Source organism: Desmodus rotundus, chromosome 8, assembly GCF_022682495.2.
Source record: "Desmodus rotundus isolate HL8 chromosome 8, HLdesRot8A.1, whole genome shotgun sequence".
NCBI lineage: Eukaryota > Metazoa > Chordata > Mammalia > Chiroptera > Phyllostomidae > Desmodus > Desmodus rotundus.
Genome location: NC_071394.1, coordinates 97,024,903 through 97,044,055, shown reverse-complemented (window position 1 = coordinate 97,044,055; position 19,153 = coordinate 97,024,903). Strand labels below are relative to the sequence as shown.

General features: G+C 43.0%; 1 protein-coding gene across 3 annotated transcripts in view; it reads right to left on the bottom strand.

Moving 5' to 3' along the window:
• Positions 1-4,628: 4,628 nt before the first annotated feature.
• TSEN2 (tRNA splicing endonuclease subunit 2) overlaps positions 4,629-19,153 on the bottom strand; it is a 36,593-nt gene continuing 22,068 nt past the window's right edge. For all 3 annotated transcript variants that reach the window (XM_045192374.3, XM_045192377.3, XM_045192376.3), the window contains exons 7-12: positions 15,687-15,737; positions 13,298-13,436; positions 8,517-8,553; positions 7,878-7,989; positions 6,722-6,811; positions 4,629-5,738 (exon numbers count right to left, since the gene is read on the bottom strand). In XM_045192374.3, the coding sequence (XP_045048309.2) occupies positions 5,679-5,738; positions 6,722-6,811; positions 7,878-7,989; positions 8,517-8,553; positions 13,298-13,436; positions 15,687-15,737 (489 nt within the window). In that variant the 3' untranslated portion in view covers positions 4,629-5,678. The remainder of the gene's footprint in view (positions 5,739-6,721; positions 6,812-7,877; positions 7,990-8,516; positions 8,554-13,297; positions 13,437-15,686; positions 15,738-19,153) is intronic.

The window sequence follows — 19,153 nt, the reverse complement described above, 5'->3', positions numbered from 1 at the left end:
TCCTAGTTTAACAATTTCACAATGTGCTTTTTCTTTAAAAAAAAGATTTTATTTATTTATTTATTTTTAGAGGGGAAAGGAAGGAGAGAAACATCAATGTGTGGTTGCCTCTTGTGGGCTGGGAATTGAACCAGCGACCCTTTGGTTTGCAGGCCGGCACTCAATCCACTGAGCCCACCAGCCAGGGCACAAATGTGCTTTTTCATATTCATAAGTGAAGCATCCCTATATTTCACATAGGTAACAAGAATTAAATATTTTTCAGCATATATATAAAAAGCAAAGATTTAAGATAAATTAATGGGCTTAAATATCTGTGAATCAATTTTAGAAATGGGGTTCAGTAACAGTTTTAAGGAAGTCAACATTCATGGGATAATTGAGTCTGTAATGAGATTTCTAAAAATTCAATTTGGTTGGTAAAAGCATAAATGGAAGGTGGGTGGTGGGGAAGAGAAATTTTTCATTTCTTTGTAACCCAACCACTCCTTCACAGGAGAAAACTAAGTTAAAAAACCTCATTCTGGTAAGTGATAGTTGTGTTTTTAAAAAGAGAGAAAATGAAAATGTTTTAAACAATAAAGGAAAAATAACTGTAAAACAAAATAAAAAGTAATCAGTAAGTAACAAGGAATCTTCAGACTGGGACACTATTCTCAAACACTCCAGCATGGTAAACCTGCCTCCTCTTGTCGGTTTAATCCCAGCCAGGTATTGCGCATAATAAGCCAATTACTTTCTAGAAGTGAATCTCTTTAGGAGAGGACTCAGGGCAGTGAAGGCGCAGATGTCACCATTTCCCTCGCAGTTGGGGGATGAGGTCCGAAACGTCAGCCTCTCAAACTGAAGCTAAGAGAACCAACATGCAATAGTCAACTACACAAGAAACCGCCTTAACAGCTGGCAGCTAACTGCGGCTCTTAAGGCTCGAGTGCTTCCTCCTCCCTGTTGGTGACTCGTCAGAGCGGCAAAGGGCTGAAAGTGCATTATGAGCCGGACGCTGTGCTAAGAAACTTGTAAGGCCCAACCCACATAATCCTCCAGCAGCCCTCTGTGGTTGAAACATTATTGTTTTTATTTCTTCATTGAGGTGAGGTTCATGTTACATAGCTCTATTTTAAAGCAAAAAATTCAGTGGCATTTAGTACAATGTTGTGCAACCCCCTCTGTTGAGCTCAAAACCATTTCATTACCCTGAAAGGTCACTCTGTACCCACTAAGCAGTTGCTCCTCAGTCCTCCCTCCCCACTGTCCTGTAACCACCAATCTGTATTCTCCACGGATTTACCCATTTGGGGTGTGTAATTGGAGTCAAACAATACGTAACATTTGTGTCTGGCTTCTCTCACTTGGTGCGTTTTCAAGATTCATCCACGCTGTAGCATGTACTTCCTTTGTGCGTGTGTGGCTGAGTAGCACTCCATTGTACGTGTCTGTTGATGACATTGCCTTCATTTTACAGATGAGGTGAAGATTGATCGCATAGCTAGTTAGTGGGTGACTTGGGATGCAAACCTAGGTCTGAATCCAGACCAAGGAACTCAGCCATCTTGCCCTCAAGGTCAATAACAAAGACCAAGGAATTGCTTAAACTTAATACCAAAACCAGAGTCTTACAAATAGTTCAAGAATCTTGAAAACTGGTAAGTGAGGGACTCTAACCTGAGGAGGTGGTGCCTTAAAGGCAGGGCAGGTCTGTGGTTAGAGAACCACACATAGGAGCCTGCTTCTCCCTGGGCTGGTGGTCCAGCACTTCCAACGGTGGCTGCCTGATTCTGGCCACACGTTCTTCAGAAGATAGGCTAAAGGAAATTCAACTCACTCCAAGGACAAAACAGCCCCTTGGCACACACGGGACCCTCTACAAAGTCCTGGCACCTCTGCACTTTCTGTGCATAAACAATGTTTGCATTTGTTATCAGATGAGCCTAATTTCCAAAAACACACTTCAGCTCTCAACCCAGGTTTAGCTTTGAACATAGACACTGGGCCTTCTCAGTCTCTTGCCGGTTTGGTGGGTTTGAGTCACTCCTTCCAGGAAGGGAGGGGAAACCCCTTGTGTTGGGTGTTTTCTGAGTGCTCCTTTATCCATGTAACCACAATGAAGTAAATATTATCATTGGCCCCATTTTAGAGGTAAGAAAATTGAAGCTTATAAAGGGCAAGGTAAGTTCCTCAAGGTCACATAACCACTGAGAGGCAGAGCTGAGATCTAAATGGGTCCTTTCTGGAAGGCTCATTCTGCTACCTAACTTTCAGTAAAATGATCTCTGGGGAAACTCATTAAAAGCTAAGAACCACATATTGCTTGAGATTTTTAACCTTGGATCCATAGATGGTCCTCACGGAATCTGTGAACCTCCTGAAGATGTATGCAAAATTATATGCACAGCAGGCTCCTGGGGAGAGGGATCTCAGGCTCCAGCCCAACCCTTGAGGTGGGGGACCACCATCCAAGCATGCCAGCACATACGCAGCCGTTCGGAGTGGAGGGCAGCCTTCCTCTTTAACTTCTACCCGGCCAAGCCCTAGCGGGGCTGTATTTCTGGCTCCACATGATTTTCTAGGCTGGTGTCACTTTAGTAGTGGAGATGCAGTAAAGGCACTGAATGCGGGAGCTCCCAGGTCAAGCTGTCTGACTGCACTTCTGATAGCGGCTGTGTCTCTGAGCCTCAAACCTTCCTCCTGTGGAAGGTCTCAGCACCTGAACCCAAAAAGCTGCTGCGGAGTAAGAATGAACACGGGTGTCTGCCCTACCTCAACTCCCATTATCTGAATATTCACTGTAACTGTGCAAAAAAGTTACCCCCTATATTGGTTATCCAAGTGAAAAGTTATGGATATGTAAGAGTCTGCAGCAAAATTATTCAAGTTGTGAAAGTCAGGCCCAGAAAGAGGACACAGCACACGCTGCTGTCTTAGATGACCGATGCTTGCGTGGTTTGCATGTGGTCTGTTATCACATCATCTTCCTGACTTTATTAAGTAACAATGTCTCCTATGAAATGGAAAAGCCTGTGAAGAAAGGTGAGTTTTGGAGGCCTAGGAAAGACCTCTGCATTAGAAAAACAGTTGGAAGTGATAGTGTATTGAGAAAAGAAGGCAATGGTCCCCAACCTTTTGGGCACCAGGGACCAGTTTTGGGAACACAATTTTTCTACGGACTGGGAATGGGGGTGGGGGTGAGAAAACAGGAGGCAGAGCTCGGGTGGTAATGCCAGTAGCCACGGACCAGGAGGAAGGAGGTTGAGGATGCCTGATATGAGGGATATAATATTGGCCAAGCAGGTGTCTGCCTCTTTTTGGATTTTTTTTTTTCTTGCACTAGGTTGACAAAATATAACTTGTGAGAAATGTTGGTTCCACAAAGTTTCACGGTGTTCTTGACCATGATGTGCTATTTTTACTGAAATTCTTGTGGGGCAAGTCAGCGTGACGCTGCTTGAACACATGCTGGAACAGTAGGTGGCTTTGAACGCCTCGGGAGAACTGGAAAGTAATGGAGGACAGAGGATGTGGTGAAGGATTTCAGTTTTAAAGCAAAGCTGGAAGGGTCAAGAGGTTTAAGAACCATGCAAGCCTGGTGCTTTGAGGGTGTAGGTGAAGCAACTTCCGTTCTCAGTGAGGCTACAGCATCCCCTCCAGTGAACAGCAGATTCTCCTGCAGGTGGTTTTATCACAAAGTAAATTTCCAATCTTGATGAGTCTGAGCTTTATTCTGAAAACAAATGCCATCTGGAACATTTATTTCAGAAGGTAAGAGAAAAGTGCTAGGACTTAATACTTCCGAAGATAAAGCTAATACTGCTTTTAGCTGGCAACAGAAATGTTTGCTGGTGCATCATTCCAGGAGCCCCAGGGCCCTCAGGTACCGCTGAAGAGGGCACAGCCTGCTACATGGTGTTCGAATCTTATACGTAAAGAAGGAAACTCCTTCATACGAGGTTTCTTTGACTAAAGATGATGCTTTGGACGGTCTTCTAGAGCTTTCAGTCACAAGTATCTGTGTGGTCTTTTGGCTTCTCTACATCTTTATTGTAGCCTTTACAATAAAAAAAAAAGCTTTGACGCATACTAGCTGATGTTAAAGCATCCGAGGTGCAGTGCTGATAGAAGGATCATACTCTGATGAAGGATTCACGGGAGAGTTTTTACCATAAAGGCATCTGATGCACTGATCAGGCTCTCGAAGAAGTGTCACTACCAATGATCAATGAAATAAGGAAGATCGACATCAAAGATTTGAGAAAGTGATGATTCAAAGTGAAGTCTTTTACTTTGCTAAGGAGCCTGGAGTAAGCAAAGTGAACAGTAAAAATGCTAAAGGACTATTAGCATCATTAACGAAGAGCAAAGAACTTACTAAGAAGCTCTTTCAAATTGGTGGCCATTTTTGGTCTGAGGCAGGGGAAGGAGAGCTCCACTTATTTGCATGCCAAATCATTGAAATGTAAAGCATGTGGACATAATGACTTTGTTGGGAGAGCACAGGATTATGATGTGAACAGAAGCACCGCAGTAAAACAGTTATAAGACAATCTTAGACTATCAGGAGCTCTAAAATCATGCAGGGGAGTGCAAACAAGTACCCATTAATTTTTGTTGTTGTTTTTTTCATCGCAGCTTCCAAAGACGGATCTTAACCATCTAATTCTGGAATATTTAGTGCCAAGAAGACTGACCTCCAGTGTCTTGAATTCAGACAGTGGATGAGCCTCAGACGCGTGTCCCCTCACTCCTACACCAGCTCCCTTTTGCTCACTCACCTCATCCCACACCCTGTCCATTTCCTTCCTCTTGCCTCCAAATACCAGGCCTCAGGCAACTCTTTACTGGGATCTAATCAGTTAAGAAAAGGCTTTGTTTATTGTGTAACCTAAATGTTAACTGCACTCATTATGCATCTTTATACATTATTTCACCACCTATTTTTTCTTCATAACAAGTTCACTGAAGCAAGATGAAATTTTTATCTAATACTGCATAATATTTTATATTCTACACCAATATGCCTACCACTGACAAATAATTAGGTGATCATTCTAAATGCCTTCTATGATTCAGAAATCCTTGTTAAATATTAAATGGATGTTTACGTTCTTGAGTAATTGGTTGAAGTTCTTGGACAAGCAGAGACACGTTATTTTTTCCATTTAAAATAATGGGACATAGCGTCCTGCAGTCCCCAAAGCTGCTTTCCAGCGCTCTTTCAGGAGCCGACTGGATGTGGGTAACGAGAGATGCCTGTGTATAAAAGTGCTGCTTTGAAAACTGTAGAGTGCCACATCCATGTAAACTATCATTTTCAGGTAAAATCAGAGTAACACAGAACTTCCCTGTCGCTGGATGAGTCTTCCTGTGACTCATCTATTCAATGTCCTCACTGAACAGATGGGGACACAGCGAGGCCCAGAGGCCAGGAGCTCGGGGCCAGTCACAGTCATGCCGACTCAAGGACAGAGTCTGAAGTCCCAGCCCTGGGCTATTTTTCTCTCCTGTGTAATTTTATCTTTTCAAACACTAATAGTTTTCTGGTTCTGGGAGCACCATGCCCTTTAAAACTTTTAAATTAAGGGCCAATTACAATAAAAGGACTCTTTACCTCGCCCTGAACTTGGCTTATTATAGGAAACTCAATAAGTATTTTTTGGTGAAATCAGAAATATGAGGTGGAATTTTTAAAGTTCATCTTGGTCACTCCTCTCTCGTGATGAAACCCAACGGCTCAGAATCACCTCCTGTAACCAATCAAAACAAAAAAAAAGACTGAATTTCACAAACAAATAAAAGAACATGCTAGCCATGTGACATCGCTGCTACATTTCACAAAAAGCTGTCTATACAACAAAGATACCTGTTCCCATGCCTTGTAACTGAACATTTGGTGAAAATGTGAATGTTGCAATATAAACCTTACATGCAAATAGTATCCACCATAACCATGCAAAGATTTTAAAAGCTAAACTTGCCTCAGCTAAACTTGTCTACTAGCACTTTCCAGGATTAGGAGTGCCAGTACGAAAGTGCATCTTTAACATCAAAACCAAGTCTACGATGCTGCTGCTGTATCCAGGTCAGCACTGAGAGGGAGAAGTAGACACGGATGGGCATTTTATGAAAAGCTAACCTAGTGGGGATGGCAGGACTAACCGAGGGGACGAGGCGCTGTGGCCCTCGAGAAGGTCTGCAGAGGGATGGGGCAGTGAGACCAAGAAGAAGGGCGCAATGTTAAGAGAAAAACAAGGTGCTGGATGTGGGGGTGGGGTCAAAGACACGGTGAGGGGTGGAAATATTAAACTCTGGGTGACTAGACAATGAACTTGGCATCCCTGGCAGAGAAAAGCCTGCCATGAAAACAAGGGGGAACTCAGCTCAACACAGAACCCCCGAAGCCAGATGAGGAGTTCAAGAAGGAATGAGTCAACAGCAACACTTGTAGTCTCTGGGAATGAGACCCAGGAGAGGTCCCGGCTTGGCCAGGAGGTCCCAGGCCATCTGGGAGAGCAGTTTCAGCTGACTGGTGAGGAGAGAAACCAGATCACATTGCAGGTAAGGAAGCAGCAGGAACTAAGGGGGAGTAAGAGTGGGTTTAGCAGGGAAGGGCCGAGAAGTCCAAGGCAAGACAGGTTTCATTTGTTTTCTTGGGAGCACATGTTCAAGCAGACACAGTACATGGAACAGAATCTGGGGGATGACATGAATTATCTCTGAGTTTACGCACCTGAACTTTAATCCTTTTCATACATTCTGGTGACTCCATTTCTTTGTCAGTCATGGTAGAGGGTTTAATCAAATAGCACAGCATGAGTTCCTATTGAGAAATGAACAACAACCTCAATATCCCACAAAATAACGGTACAAGTTTGAGGGAATCTGCAGGCAGTCTGCATTCCCTCTCACGGGGAGCTCCTGCAAGCATCACAAAGTGTGTCAGTGTCCTCCCAGGGGCATGATAACTCAGGGCCTGCCAGTTCGTCACTGTTGACGTGTCAAGAGAATGCAAATAAAGTAGATATACTGATTATAAACATACAATTTAAAATATTAAATACATACTATAAGTCTCAAAAAGTGGACATAAAAACACTACAACCAGCAGAGACTCCCTATTTCTATAGGACAAAGCTACTTTTTATAGGCCAAAGCCTAGGCAGCTTAACCCTCACTCAGGACAGCCTCAGCCCCCGCCACACCCCCAGCAGCAGTGGGACAGAGTAGGCAGGGGCCACGATTTGCTTTAGGTAGCAAATTACTGAATCATAGAGATCACACAAGGCTCTCATCCTTTACAGTCCTGGTGACTTCCCTCCTGCCTTAATGGCAGCAGGAAACAGAGCACAGCCAGCAGTCAGCTGGCTCTGGGTCTGAATCCCGGTTCTGCATGTGAGCTGCATGATCACAGGGCGCTCACTCGCTCCACCTCTGACTCTGGTTCCTCACTCTTAGGATGAGGATCATCAAGAGCTGGTGAGAAAACACGTAAAGTGTTTAGCAATAAATATCAATTCCCTTCCTGCCTTTTCAAGAAATCTATGAACTTTGGAAAGAAATGTGTTTGGACTCCTTTGTGAATGTGTGGGTGAATGTGGAGCGTGCACTGGCTGTGCTTACCAAGGGCATCCCAGAGAAGGAAGGCAATGCCCACCAACGCCAATCACTACCGGGAACTTGGAAGCTCAATTCCTGCAGCTTAGAACCAGCTGGTGAGGGGGGGGGGGGGAGGATATGAGAGGAGGACAGGTTCCAGCCCAGTCTTCCAGAACTTCACTGGTAGGAACACTTTGAAGTTTCTACAAATGACTTTTCTATTTCTACTATATTTAAGGGAAAAAAAATCCAACCATTTACGTGACAGGTAATGCCAGAGCTGATGTTACCTTGGAGACGTTCACTGAAACTCTGCTTAAGGTAGCCAGTGACTTCCAACTGAAAGGTCTGCGAAGATGGCCCTCGAAATGGTCATCCACTAACTCAATGATGACAGAGTAACTGAAAAACATACAAAGGGTGTTTTAAAAATAAAAAGCATGGGATCAATCTGTTTAAAACGAATTCTGTTTGTCCTACCAAGAAAAAGCTACAGAAAAATATAAAATGTACATCATCTGATCCCAAATTCCCCTAGACTTCTGCTGAGAAAATATTAATGAAAAACTCACACTTTATGTTATAACATTTTAGTCTGATTTCAACACCTATAGGAAAGGAACAGAAATATTTCTCCCAGTATGAAAGCTGAGAATTCACTCAACTGTTTAGATACTAATACTCACTGATATTAAGACGAACAATTACTGTATAGGTGAACTCAATGTGTAATACGAAAAGACACATTATCCTAACCTATTTATTAGTTTACATAGAGTGTAACAATGTTGGTGTTTAAGGCATGGACATATAGTATTTACCCTCATCAGGAACATAACTAATTGTTTCTATGGCACTGAAAATTCAAGTGGAGGCCAGAAATATCATGTCCCTTCAAGCCATTAACTTATTTAAAAATCACTCCAAACCTTGCATGGTAAAACGGAGGTCCTTTTCGATAGAGCACTGAAAAAGAAAAAGAAAGAAAATATATAACCCCCAGAAGCCAAAATCTTATTTTATTACTTAAATCTTTTCTTCTCCACAGAGACATAAACACCCAATTATCTGCATGTGGGAAATCTGCCATCTGCCTGGTAGCCTATTTTTAAAACCCAAACTGTCTTTCCCCCAGGAATAAAACTCAATTAGTAAAGCAAATCTGTTGCCAAGACCCTAACACCCTCCTCCCACCCCCACCCCACTTAGGAATTCCAAAGTCAAATGCAAGTGATTCTCCTCTTGCCTCTTATCTTATACTCTCTAGAATGAGCTTGAAAGTGTATCAAGAATGTGAAGTTTGACAATTTGTTACGCATGTCAAATCAATGTAATTCAAAGTGTCTGGGCTAATTTGGCCAGGTACCGACTTAGGTGTTGGTGCCGGAGATGAGCAAGGCTCATGCCTATTTTTAAGAAATGCAAAGTCAAGTGGGGGAAAAAATCCCATAATCCTACACGCCGCTCAGAGATCAGTCTGCCCCACTGCAGTAGTTCCCCGCCTTATGCATGAAGGATATGTTCCCAGACCCCCAGTGGGTGCCTAAAACCATGTATAGTACCAAACCCCTATATATGTTTTTTCTTACACATACACACCTATATTAAAGTTTAATTTATAAATTAGGCACAGTAAGAGATTAACAACTAATAATAAAATAGAATAATTACAACTATACTGTAATGGAAGTTATGCGAATGGGTTTGCGCCATTATTAAGGTAAGATAAGGGTTACTCAACACAAGCACTGCGACACCCCAACAGTTGACCTGATAACCAAGCTGGCTAAGTGACTGACAGAGGGAGGCCATCCACTGTGTGGAGACACTGGACAATGGGATGATTCACATCTCGGGTGGGATGGAGCAGGACAGCGAGAGGCTTCATCATGCTACTCAGAACAATGCGCAATTTAACACTTACGAACTGCTTATATCTGGAATGGCCCATGCAATATTTTCAGACTGACACTGACCACACATAACTGAAACCAAGGAAAGCAAAAGGTCGGAAAGTGGGGGGACTAGTGGTAATTCAGTTCATGGGGGTCTAGAGCTGCTGTGGACAGCCTGAGGCCAGGGACTCTGCCACGCGGACCCTGGAAGTGCACAGGGCATCCTTTGGGGGCAGAGTCTGTGGCAGGGAAGCGAACTCCACATGCCTCACAGGAGTATGAAGATTAAACAAGACGACAGAAGAGAAGCACCAAGGCAAGATGCCTGGTCGCCAAAGCAGCCAGCAGCCACGGGAGCTTTGGAGTGGGGAATTTAAAGAAAGGTCCCCCCGACTCCACTCCCTTGGTTTCTAGTCTTCTTTTCACCAGTGGGTGAGCAAGGTAAACCAGCTGGGCAGCAGCACTTGAGATCCCTATCACTTGTTCCAAATACTGCTCCTGGAATGAAATTTGATTGACAAGATTTGTTCAAGGAAGAGTTTCCCTGATAAGATGTGAATTTCATAACGGCCCTCTGTCATGTGTCATTAGCTCTGTAAGCAGAAACAACTGTTAATTGGATGTCCTGGATTTAACCCGTGTTGGCATTTCTAAGGCACATGTGATTAGATCACTAGCCTTCAAAACTAAACTAACATTGTTAAAAACCAGCGGCCCTGAGCAGCTGTGGCTGGAGAAGGGGTGAAGTTTTGGAAGCCGCTCCTCCCACCCCAGGCTAGCACTGGCCGTGAACCTTTGCTACAGCAGGCACTGCGAAGACACCCTTCACGAGGCTGCCGGCCCGAGACCTGGTCTCACATTAATTATACAAGCAGCTTGAAGTGCATGACGTGCCCCAGCTGTGGCAAAGGCCTCTGGGGAGTTGGGAAATAGCAGTTGATTTATTTCTTTTCTTTTCTTTTTAGAAAATCTGTCTGCCTGTCTGTTCTTTCATTCATCCTTATAAGGCAGTTTATTAGTAAATGAGGAAAGTGCTCTCAACGCCCACAAACACGGCTTGAATACTAACGTACATGAGGTAAGGTGTGCTCAGAAGGCACTCAACAGAGGCTCCGTGCCCCTGCAACTACTTTAAAAAAAATAAAGATGTTACTTTATAAAGAAGGTATTCTTACTCATGTTATATGATGACCAAACAAAAGCTCAGGGAGATGAAGGACGTGACTGAGGTCACACACACCACACACCTCACAGGAGTATAAAGATTAAATGAGAACGAGAGGTGGCTGTGAACCCAAGGAGTTCCCAGAGAAGGAAGCTCTTCCCATCACCCCAAGCCACCCCTTAATGCAACGCTGTAGCCTGTCCACTGGGGAATTCTACTCAATCTCACCGCATGATGAGAAAGTTGGAGAAGACCTGCCAAGCATTTACACCGAGTGGCTATTTTCACAGGAACGTGAAAAGGAGAAAGGGGCTGGAAGCCGATGAAGAAAAAATGAGACAGGCACATCACGTATTTAAACAATGTGACCTCGGGCCAACACACTTATCTGGAAACCCAGCAAACTAATCTCAAGCTGATACCAATCATTTGTGTGGTAACTCTGAGTTAGGGAATCTGTACCTGAAATCCATGCATGGAAGAAACAAAATAAACCATTTATTTCAGAAAGATGGGTGATGCCTAACATTTATTTAAAATTGCTGACCCTCTTTGAGAATTTCATAAAAGCTATGAACTCCTGACCCAGAAAAAAACACACCCATCTACAAACACAATATTTTGAATAAAATTTCAGGGGGTACAGGGGGCTCCCTAAAGACCATCCTATGAGTCTAGGTTAAGCACACTCAACTTCAGAGCATTTAAATCTTTAAAAGATTTAAAGATCTGGCTTTCTCTGCGTATTTCAAAAGGCTCAAAAGCATATGAAACAAATATATGACAGAGCTCAAAAGACCTCCAGGGCCGTGACTGCTCAGAATCCCTCTCAAACATTTTGAAATTTTTGTTTCAACCTCATGAACAATTCTGAAAAGCATCCAGGAAGCACCCTCACTTGGCGGATGAGGAAAATGAGTGCGGGCACTACTGAAGGAGACACCAGTGCCGGTCATGTTTACTCACCCAGGCCCCTGCTCTAGTGCCAGTTACATAATGGCAACTCCAGACTGGTATCTCCGTGCTCTCCTGTGCTCCAGAGCTGCCTGTCTTCACAGTATCTCCAGTGGGCTTACTTATTACGTCCGAACATTAAGCCAAATGCCTAGGCATTATCCCTGATTCCTCTTTTACCCACAAATCTCACACCCATTCCATCTGCAGGGGTGGTTGAGCTCGGCTTCCTTAACTAGTCACTCTCCTTCCATTTTTGCCCTTCTGCAGTCTATTAGTAAAAGAGAAGACAGAACAGCAGTCCCCACCCTTTTTGGTACCAGGGACTGGTCTCAGGATGATTCAAGGGCACTGCATTCAGGCTCACCTCCTGCTGTGCAGCCCGGTTCCTAACAGGCCTGGACCAGTACCAGTCTGTGGCCTGGAGGTTGGGGACCCCTGAGAAAGAGGGTCCTATTATAGTAAGTCATTAAATTTAGGGGTCCCTTGCTCTAAAAATCTCGAGACATCCAATCAGCAGAATACCATCCAAAGTCTCTACGTGACCTGGCCCCAGTCTAATGCTCTGACATCACCTCATGTCACTTTGCCCTGGATCTCTAAGTTCTAGACACACTGTCCTTCTGTTGTTCCTGAGACCTGCTGAGCTTGTTCCTGCCTCAGGGCCTTTGTACTTCCTGTTCATGTTGCCTTTATGTTCTTTCCCAGATTCTCAAGTGACCTGCTCCCTCACTGTAGTCACATATTTTCAGAGAGGGCTTTCCTGACCACCTGTACTAACTTCCTGTACCCTCTATCCTTTTACTCTGCTGTTTTCTTATGGTACTTATCACACCTGGAATTACATTATGTGTCTACTTGTTTGCTTGTTTGCCCTCTGCCACCAGAAAGTAAGCTGCTCCATCAAGGTGGCTTTGTGTTTGTCTTGTTCACCCCTGTATTCTTGGCCCCTAAAAAGACCTGGCCCACAGGAGACCCTTAATAATTCTGTTGAATGAAGTGGTCACCTGGCTTGGCCTCCTCACTTACTAAAGATCAGTGGAGGAAGAAATGTGCATAAGTTCCTAAGAGTGTGGGCTCCAAAATTCAAAGTCCAGCTCTGTAAGTTACTGGCCCTGAAAACTGTTAGGGGCAAATGACCCATTCTCCCAAAACTGCAGTCTCCCTCTCAGAAAAATGATAACAAGTATCCATTGCAAAGGACTGGTGGAAGGATTAAATGAGATAATGAATGTAAAACAGTACAATGCTGGCACATAGTAAATGCTCAATAAAAGATAGCTGTAATTACTGTTGCAATGATTATTCTCATTTGCTGGATGAGGCAACTGAGGCCCAGCAGATGAGGGACTGCTCTATACCACATGATCACATGATCTATGGCTAATGGGAGCAGGGTGGGGGCGGGGTGGGGGGGTAAGGGCGTGTTACAGAACTCTTTTCTAAGATTACAGAGCAGATGAGAGGAAAAGCCTGACTTAAGACTGCACGCTTCTACTCCTGGGTTTTTCTCCTAGATTGTCTTTTCACTCTTTCTGGACATACCCTAAACCTAATTCAAACATCCAATATTCTTATGTATACCGGAAGGAAGAATCTCTTAGATCAGCAATAGCACATATAACCAATCTGATTTTCATCCTAGGATCTGATGCAAACCCTGGTTCTCACGCCTACCAAGCTACGAACTACTTACGTAAATCTGTTCCGTACTTTAGTCCTACTTTGGGCACCCAGCCCTTGCTTCGGAAGTAATGGTATGCCATGTAGGTAGTCCTGAATGTGGGCTGAACTATGGTGAAAACTTTCCAGAGTTTCACAATCGTTAAAGGCTCCTAAAGTTATTGGATAAAAGACAGGCGTTATTATGTATGCACTCACCATTCAGCCAGTGAACCAACATGTGTAAATGCGGAGATGAAGCAGTGAAAACAACAAACACCGGTAGCCACAGCGAAGGCATTCACTAGATCCAGACCTGTGCTGTCCAACCACATGCCTGGGATGTGCTGCGAGTGTAAAACACACACGCAACTTCGAAAGCTTAACGTAAAAAAATCAATAAATAAATGATCTCGACAATTCTGGGTATGTTGGGTTGAATAAACTATAAATACATGATATACATGTAATACATGATAAATTAATTTCACCTAACCTTTTTTCCTAAGATTTTATTTATTTATTTTTAGAGAGAGGGGAAGGGAGGAGAAAGGAGGGGGAGGGAGGAGAGAAACATTGATGTGAGAGAGAAGCATCGACTGGTTGCCTCTTGCACGCACCCCGTGTGTGGACTGAACCCACAACCCAGGCATGTGTCCTGCGGGGAACTGAACCAGTGACCTTTTGCTTTGAGGCATGACACCCAATCAACTAAGTCACACTGGTCAGGGCACTGCCTGACTTTTTCAAAAAACGTTTTCAATGTGGCTACCAGAAAATTTTAGATGATGCACGTGGCTCCTGTCTGAGGCTGCCCAGAATGACATTTGAGATGAGAACGAAGTAGCCAAGTGAAGGGGAGTGGGGAGGGCCCAGGAGGAGGAGGAGGAGGAGGAGGAGGAGGTAATGGTGGCTGGGGAGGAAGGCTCCAGGCAGCGGGTCGAGTGCGGGCTGGGGGACTCAGTGCGACCAGTCCGCAAGGGCAGCATGTTCCGAAAGACCCTAACGAGGAGCTACTGGATGTCGGGCCGTGCTCAGAAAAGCCACCCATAATTGTGTAAAAAGCTTTTAAAAAATGCTCCATTTAGTTTTTGAAACCAGAGACTTTATCTGATGGCATAAATTAATAATCCAACTGCTTATAAGAGAATTATATTTCTAATGTAGGACTTGAAGAGACAGAATGGTTTGGTTCAGAGAACATTCCGATGTATCAACAAAATCTAGGTAAGTTTGGAAAGTTTTTGCCTCATTTCAGTGCTTAGTAAAATGGTCAATTCTTCAGTTGGTTTAGGGTTCAGTCACTCGAAAAGATTTGCTCAGCTGGCTCAGATGAAGATGTTAATGCCATAAATATGAGTTAGAGTTGTGGTTTTTTGTTCTCTTTTACTTTTCTGGAGTTGTTCCTAAGGTGGAATCTCTGTATGCGTGTGGCCTTCAAATCCCACTGCGAGGAAACATTCAACCCCTCCTCTGAGAAGCAAGTCTTGTAGAGAAAGCTGCACTTCCAACATGGATAGCCCACTGTGTTTCAGATGTTGAGGATTCTGTGTAGCAAATGGAATGTTCTGACAAATTTCTGCGAAGGCCCAGGAGAGGAGACAGGGTGGGCTAAGAATGGCCACCATCTGGAATAATGAGTCACCCATCGGCTAGACACCAATTGCCAAACCAACAGAATACTTGTGAAAAAGATTTATATAACTAGAACTTGGTGAATGATACAATTATGTACTTCCAAGAACAGAATAAAATATGCTTTCTCTGGTCTATTTACTGTTCTCTTTTTAATTTTAACTTCATTTGAATTATTTTCAATATGTATTATATTCACATGGTTCAAAATTCAAAACATACAAAAAGTGAACAGTGGAGTCTACCTCCTATCTGTGTTGCCAGCCCGCTTCCTCTACGAGACGGCAAGCAACGGTCTGACTTCTTACGGGATGGCCTTTCTTCTAGGCGAAGCAGGCTACCCTACAGAATCATGGGCTTTGGACCCTGGGTGAGTTATTTAATTTCTCTGAGCCTCACTTACCTTACCTATAAAATTCTTACCAGATGGAAGTAAGGATTAGAAGTATTGTATGTAAAACACCCAATAAACAGCCTGAAGCAGTGCTAAACACCGGTACTTTTATTTTTCGTTATTAATTTTCAGTGTTGTTGTGACATAGATTTCCTGGTCATTATGTAAGATATTGCTCTTCCCCTAACCTCTGGGAATAAAACTCAGTCTAAAAGCTAGCTCTTGCCTGAACAGTTCCAATTCAGGACCCAAAGCTGAAACTTAGAGAAAAAGCCAATTCCTATTTTATTCAGTGAAAGTAGATACATTTGTATTAAAGCAACTGAAATTACTACAACATGCTTTTAACATCAGGAAAGTTTAAAGTGGATTGTATCTAAATCTAACATCTTACCTTCTCATAGTAAACACTCAGACATCCCAGAGCATAGACCAGGAAGAAGGCCTAGAACAGAGCAAGCAGAAAATGCTCATTAGAAACTATTCCACATTCCTGAGAATTTATTTTACAGATTGACTTGTCTTTGCCTCAAATAAAAATTCATGTCCTTGAATCATCATCAAGTAGTCACATATTTTTAACAGAAATGGTTCATACAATTTTCAAGGATTAAAAAAAATCTATGAAAACATAAATGTCACAGACTAGTTTAAAGTCAGTAAAAAACACTCACTCTCACCACTTTTATTCAACATAGTATTGGAAGTCCTAGCCAGAGCAATAAGGCAAGAAAAGGAAATAAAAGGCACCTAAATTGGAAAAGAAGAGGTAAAACTCATTACTTGCAGATGACATGATATTATACATAGAAAACCCTAAGGAATCCACCAAAATATTATTAAAACTAGTAAGTAAATTCAGCAAAGTTGTAAGATATAAAATAAATATAAAGAAATCTGTTGTTTCTATACACTAATGAACTATCAGAAAAAGAAATCCCATTGGCAATTGCATCAAAAAGAATAAAATACCTAGGAATAAATCTAAACAAGGAGGTGACTTGATAAATGCCAACAGATACAATCCAAGTAACAACGTCCCTTGATATCCTCGATAATCTTTACGAGAATACAGTGGTTTGAAACTACTTTAGTTTTACCCAGATCTAAACCTAGAGCTTTTTGAAGGTGAAGGTGGTTACGTGCCCATCTCAGTCACCATGGCCCAGCCACCTGCTCCTGCCTGGACTTCTGCCAAGGCCTCTCTGCTCTCACTTGGTCCCTCGCAGTTCACTCTCCACAGGAGCCAAAGCCATTTTCTTAAAACATGACGATGTGGCTCCTATGACTATAACCCTCCAAAGGGCTTTATTGCATTCTTGCTCCCTACCACCTGTAGCCTCTCCATGTCTGACCACCAGTCTCTCTAGCTGCCTTGGTCCCCTCAATACACTAAGCTCACTTCTGCCTTCATAATTGCTCTGCTTCCCATATCTGGCAAAATCTGCCCAGACTCAAAGGTCACTTCTCAGAGAGGTCTTCCCCAATCACAGTGTTTAGGTAACCCCCATCCTGACTGTCTTCTTCCAAAGAGCACTTACTTTCACCTGAAAATATCCCTCTTATATGTGTCTTTACAAATAGAATGCAAACTCTGTGAGAGCAGACAGGTCTAGAAAGGCATGTAGCACACTGTGGGTACTCAGTGCCGTACTGAATAAAGAAACAGGTCCCTGGATCCTGCCTGTGGTTGAGGCCCAAACTGCCAGAGCCACCTGGAGCAGACAGGGTTCTTTTAGCTCCTTCTCCTCAGTGTGGACACTCTGCCCTATTTCTCCTTTAAGGGACTAGTGACAGCCTCTCAGGTGTCCAACAATCTTATCTTGACCATTACCCTTCCCATGGCCCACTTATTAATACAGAATACCTTTCTTTCCCCCTCGGTTGGACACCAATGGTGGCCAAAAGGTGCAATGGAAAAGACAAAGTTGGTTCCTCAAACAGCCGAGCCCTTTTTTCCCTTTCACTTTCTCACTTCTTGGTTCAGAATGGTGTAACAGAAGAATGACCTTCGACATGTGACAGATGGGGAATGGAGTCTTCATTAATGGCTAGGGCCTTAAAAGTCGCACTTAAACTCTCCTACCTCACCTATAAAATGGGAATGTCTTCTTAAAGATTTAATGAAGTTAAATCTCATAAAGACTTAAAAAGCTCTGCAAAGCACCTAACTGCTCAATTCATTTTAGTCCTCCTCCCTTTCTAAAAACCATTTTAGATATTGTAGTCTGTGAAAGTTCTATCCAATTTCTGCCTAGCAAGAAATTCCTTCCTGGTATCTGTTAGGATTCAAGTTCTTCAGAAACTTTCCACTATTAGCAAAACATATATTTCCCTAAGAACTGATGAAACCAATGCCTCATTTTTATTGACCTGAAATGGCTTTTATGAATCAATGCAAACTGATCTTAGGCACTTAGTACAGATGGAGAGGATCTTAATTTGACTGAGTTGGTTTATATTTAGAATGAAATCATCAGTAGACTGGGAGGTCTGTGGAGGCTGGTGATTATGTCCCTTGAGATCTCATTGATAAATTTTTGCTTTGGTAGTACTAATAAGATAGAGGGATGAGTTCAACAATAATTTTAATGTCATATTGCTAAATCTACATAGGGCCCAAATCATTGTATTAGGAAAACAGCTATCAGTAACAGATCTCTGAGAAGCAGACCTTTAAATCAGCTGTGGTAGTACCATTCAATCCCTAAAAAGAACTGCTTTGAGTCACTGTAGCAGGACTGCTTGTGTTCCTGACGGACATTTACGGAAATACATGAAAATGTTCAAGTTGTCTGCCGAACATGGGTGATCCTTTCAAAGAAAGTCTGCCAAACAGAACTGAGAAGCAGAGTCAGGTTTAACTGCATGTTCCTTGAAAACTTCTGCAACACGTCTCTGGAGTGTTCTCAGGAGCCAAACAGCTTCCAAGAATGCAGAGCAACCTCATCTGGAATCTCCTATTACTCTTGCCTTTTTTCAAGGAGTGTTTGGGAGGCGTTTTATTTGCCATTAAAAGCATCAACTGGTCACCCACCTGGGTCAGTAAGGTTGAGACCCCAGTTTGTATCCCTGACACTCTCTCCAGGACTACTGCTGCCACCCCCCAGAGCTGGGAGGCTGGGAGGGTCTTCATGAGTCAGCCCTCCAGCCCATGTTCATACTGATGCCAACTCTGGTTCCTGCCACTCCCCTGCATCACCACCTGCAATGCCTTGGGGCCACCATGACCCAGCTCAGACTCACGTCTGCCACAATCTAGCCCTCCTTTGCTGTCACTTCCACGGCTGAGCAGCATGACAGGGGACTCACAGCCCATGCCGTCCCGTGTCCATCTGACAATCCCCTATTTATTCTTTAACATCTGCAGAAATCACCAACTCTGTAATGTCTTTCCAGCTAGTGTGTGTCCCTTTGGACTGCGTCAGTTTCTGTGCAAATTTTATACCTGTACACATCCACTAACAAGTAGTTATTAAACACCTAATGGATGTGAGGTATTGGGTACAAAGATACAACAGGAGCAACACTGGGACAAGATGTGTGTGTATATATATATATTGACATCACACTGTATTTATCACACTGAACTATAATGATTTCTGGGCTATTTAGGGCCAGAGTCGTATTCTATTTACTCCTGTATTACTAGTACTTAGCCCAGTACTTAACACAATAAATACCCAGTGAATACTTTTGCAAAATACTGACTGCGTACACCTAAAACTGAAGAGAAAAAAGAAAATACATGCAGAACAAATGGAAGCACTAAATGTTATATAGAGATTACGTTTTAAAATGAACAATTTTCTTACAAATTTCCCAGATTCATGTTTGTTGGATTCATACTGGTAAAAAAAT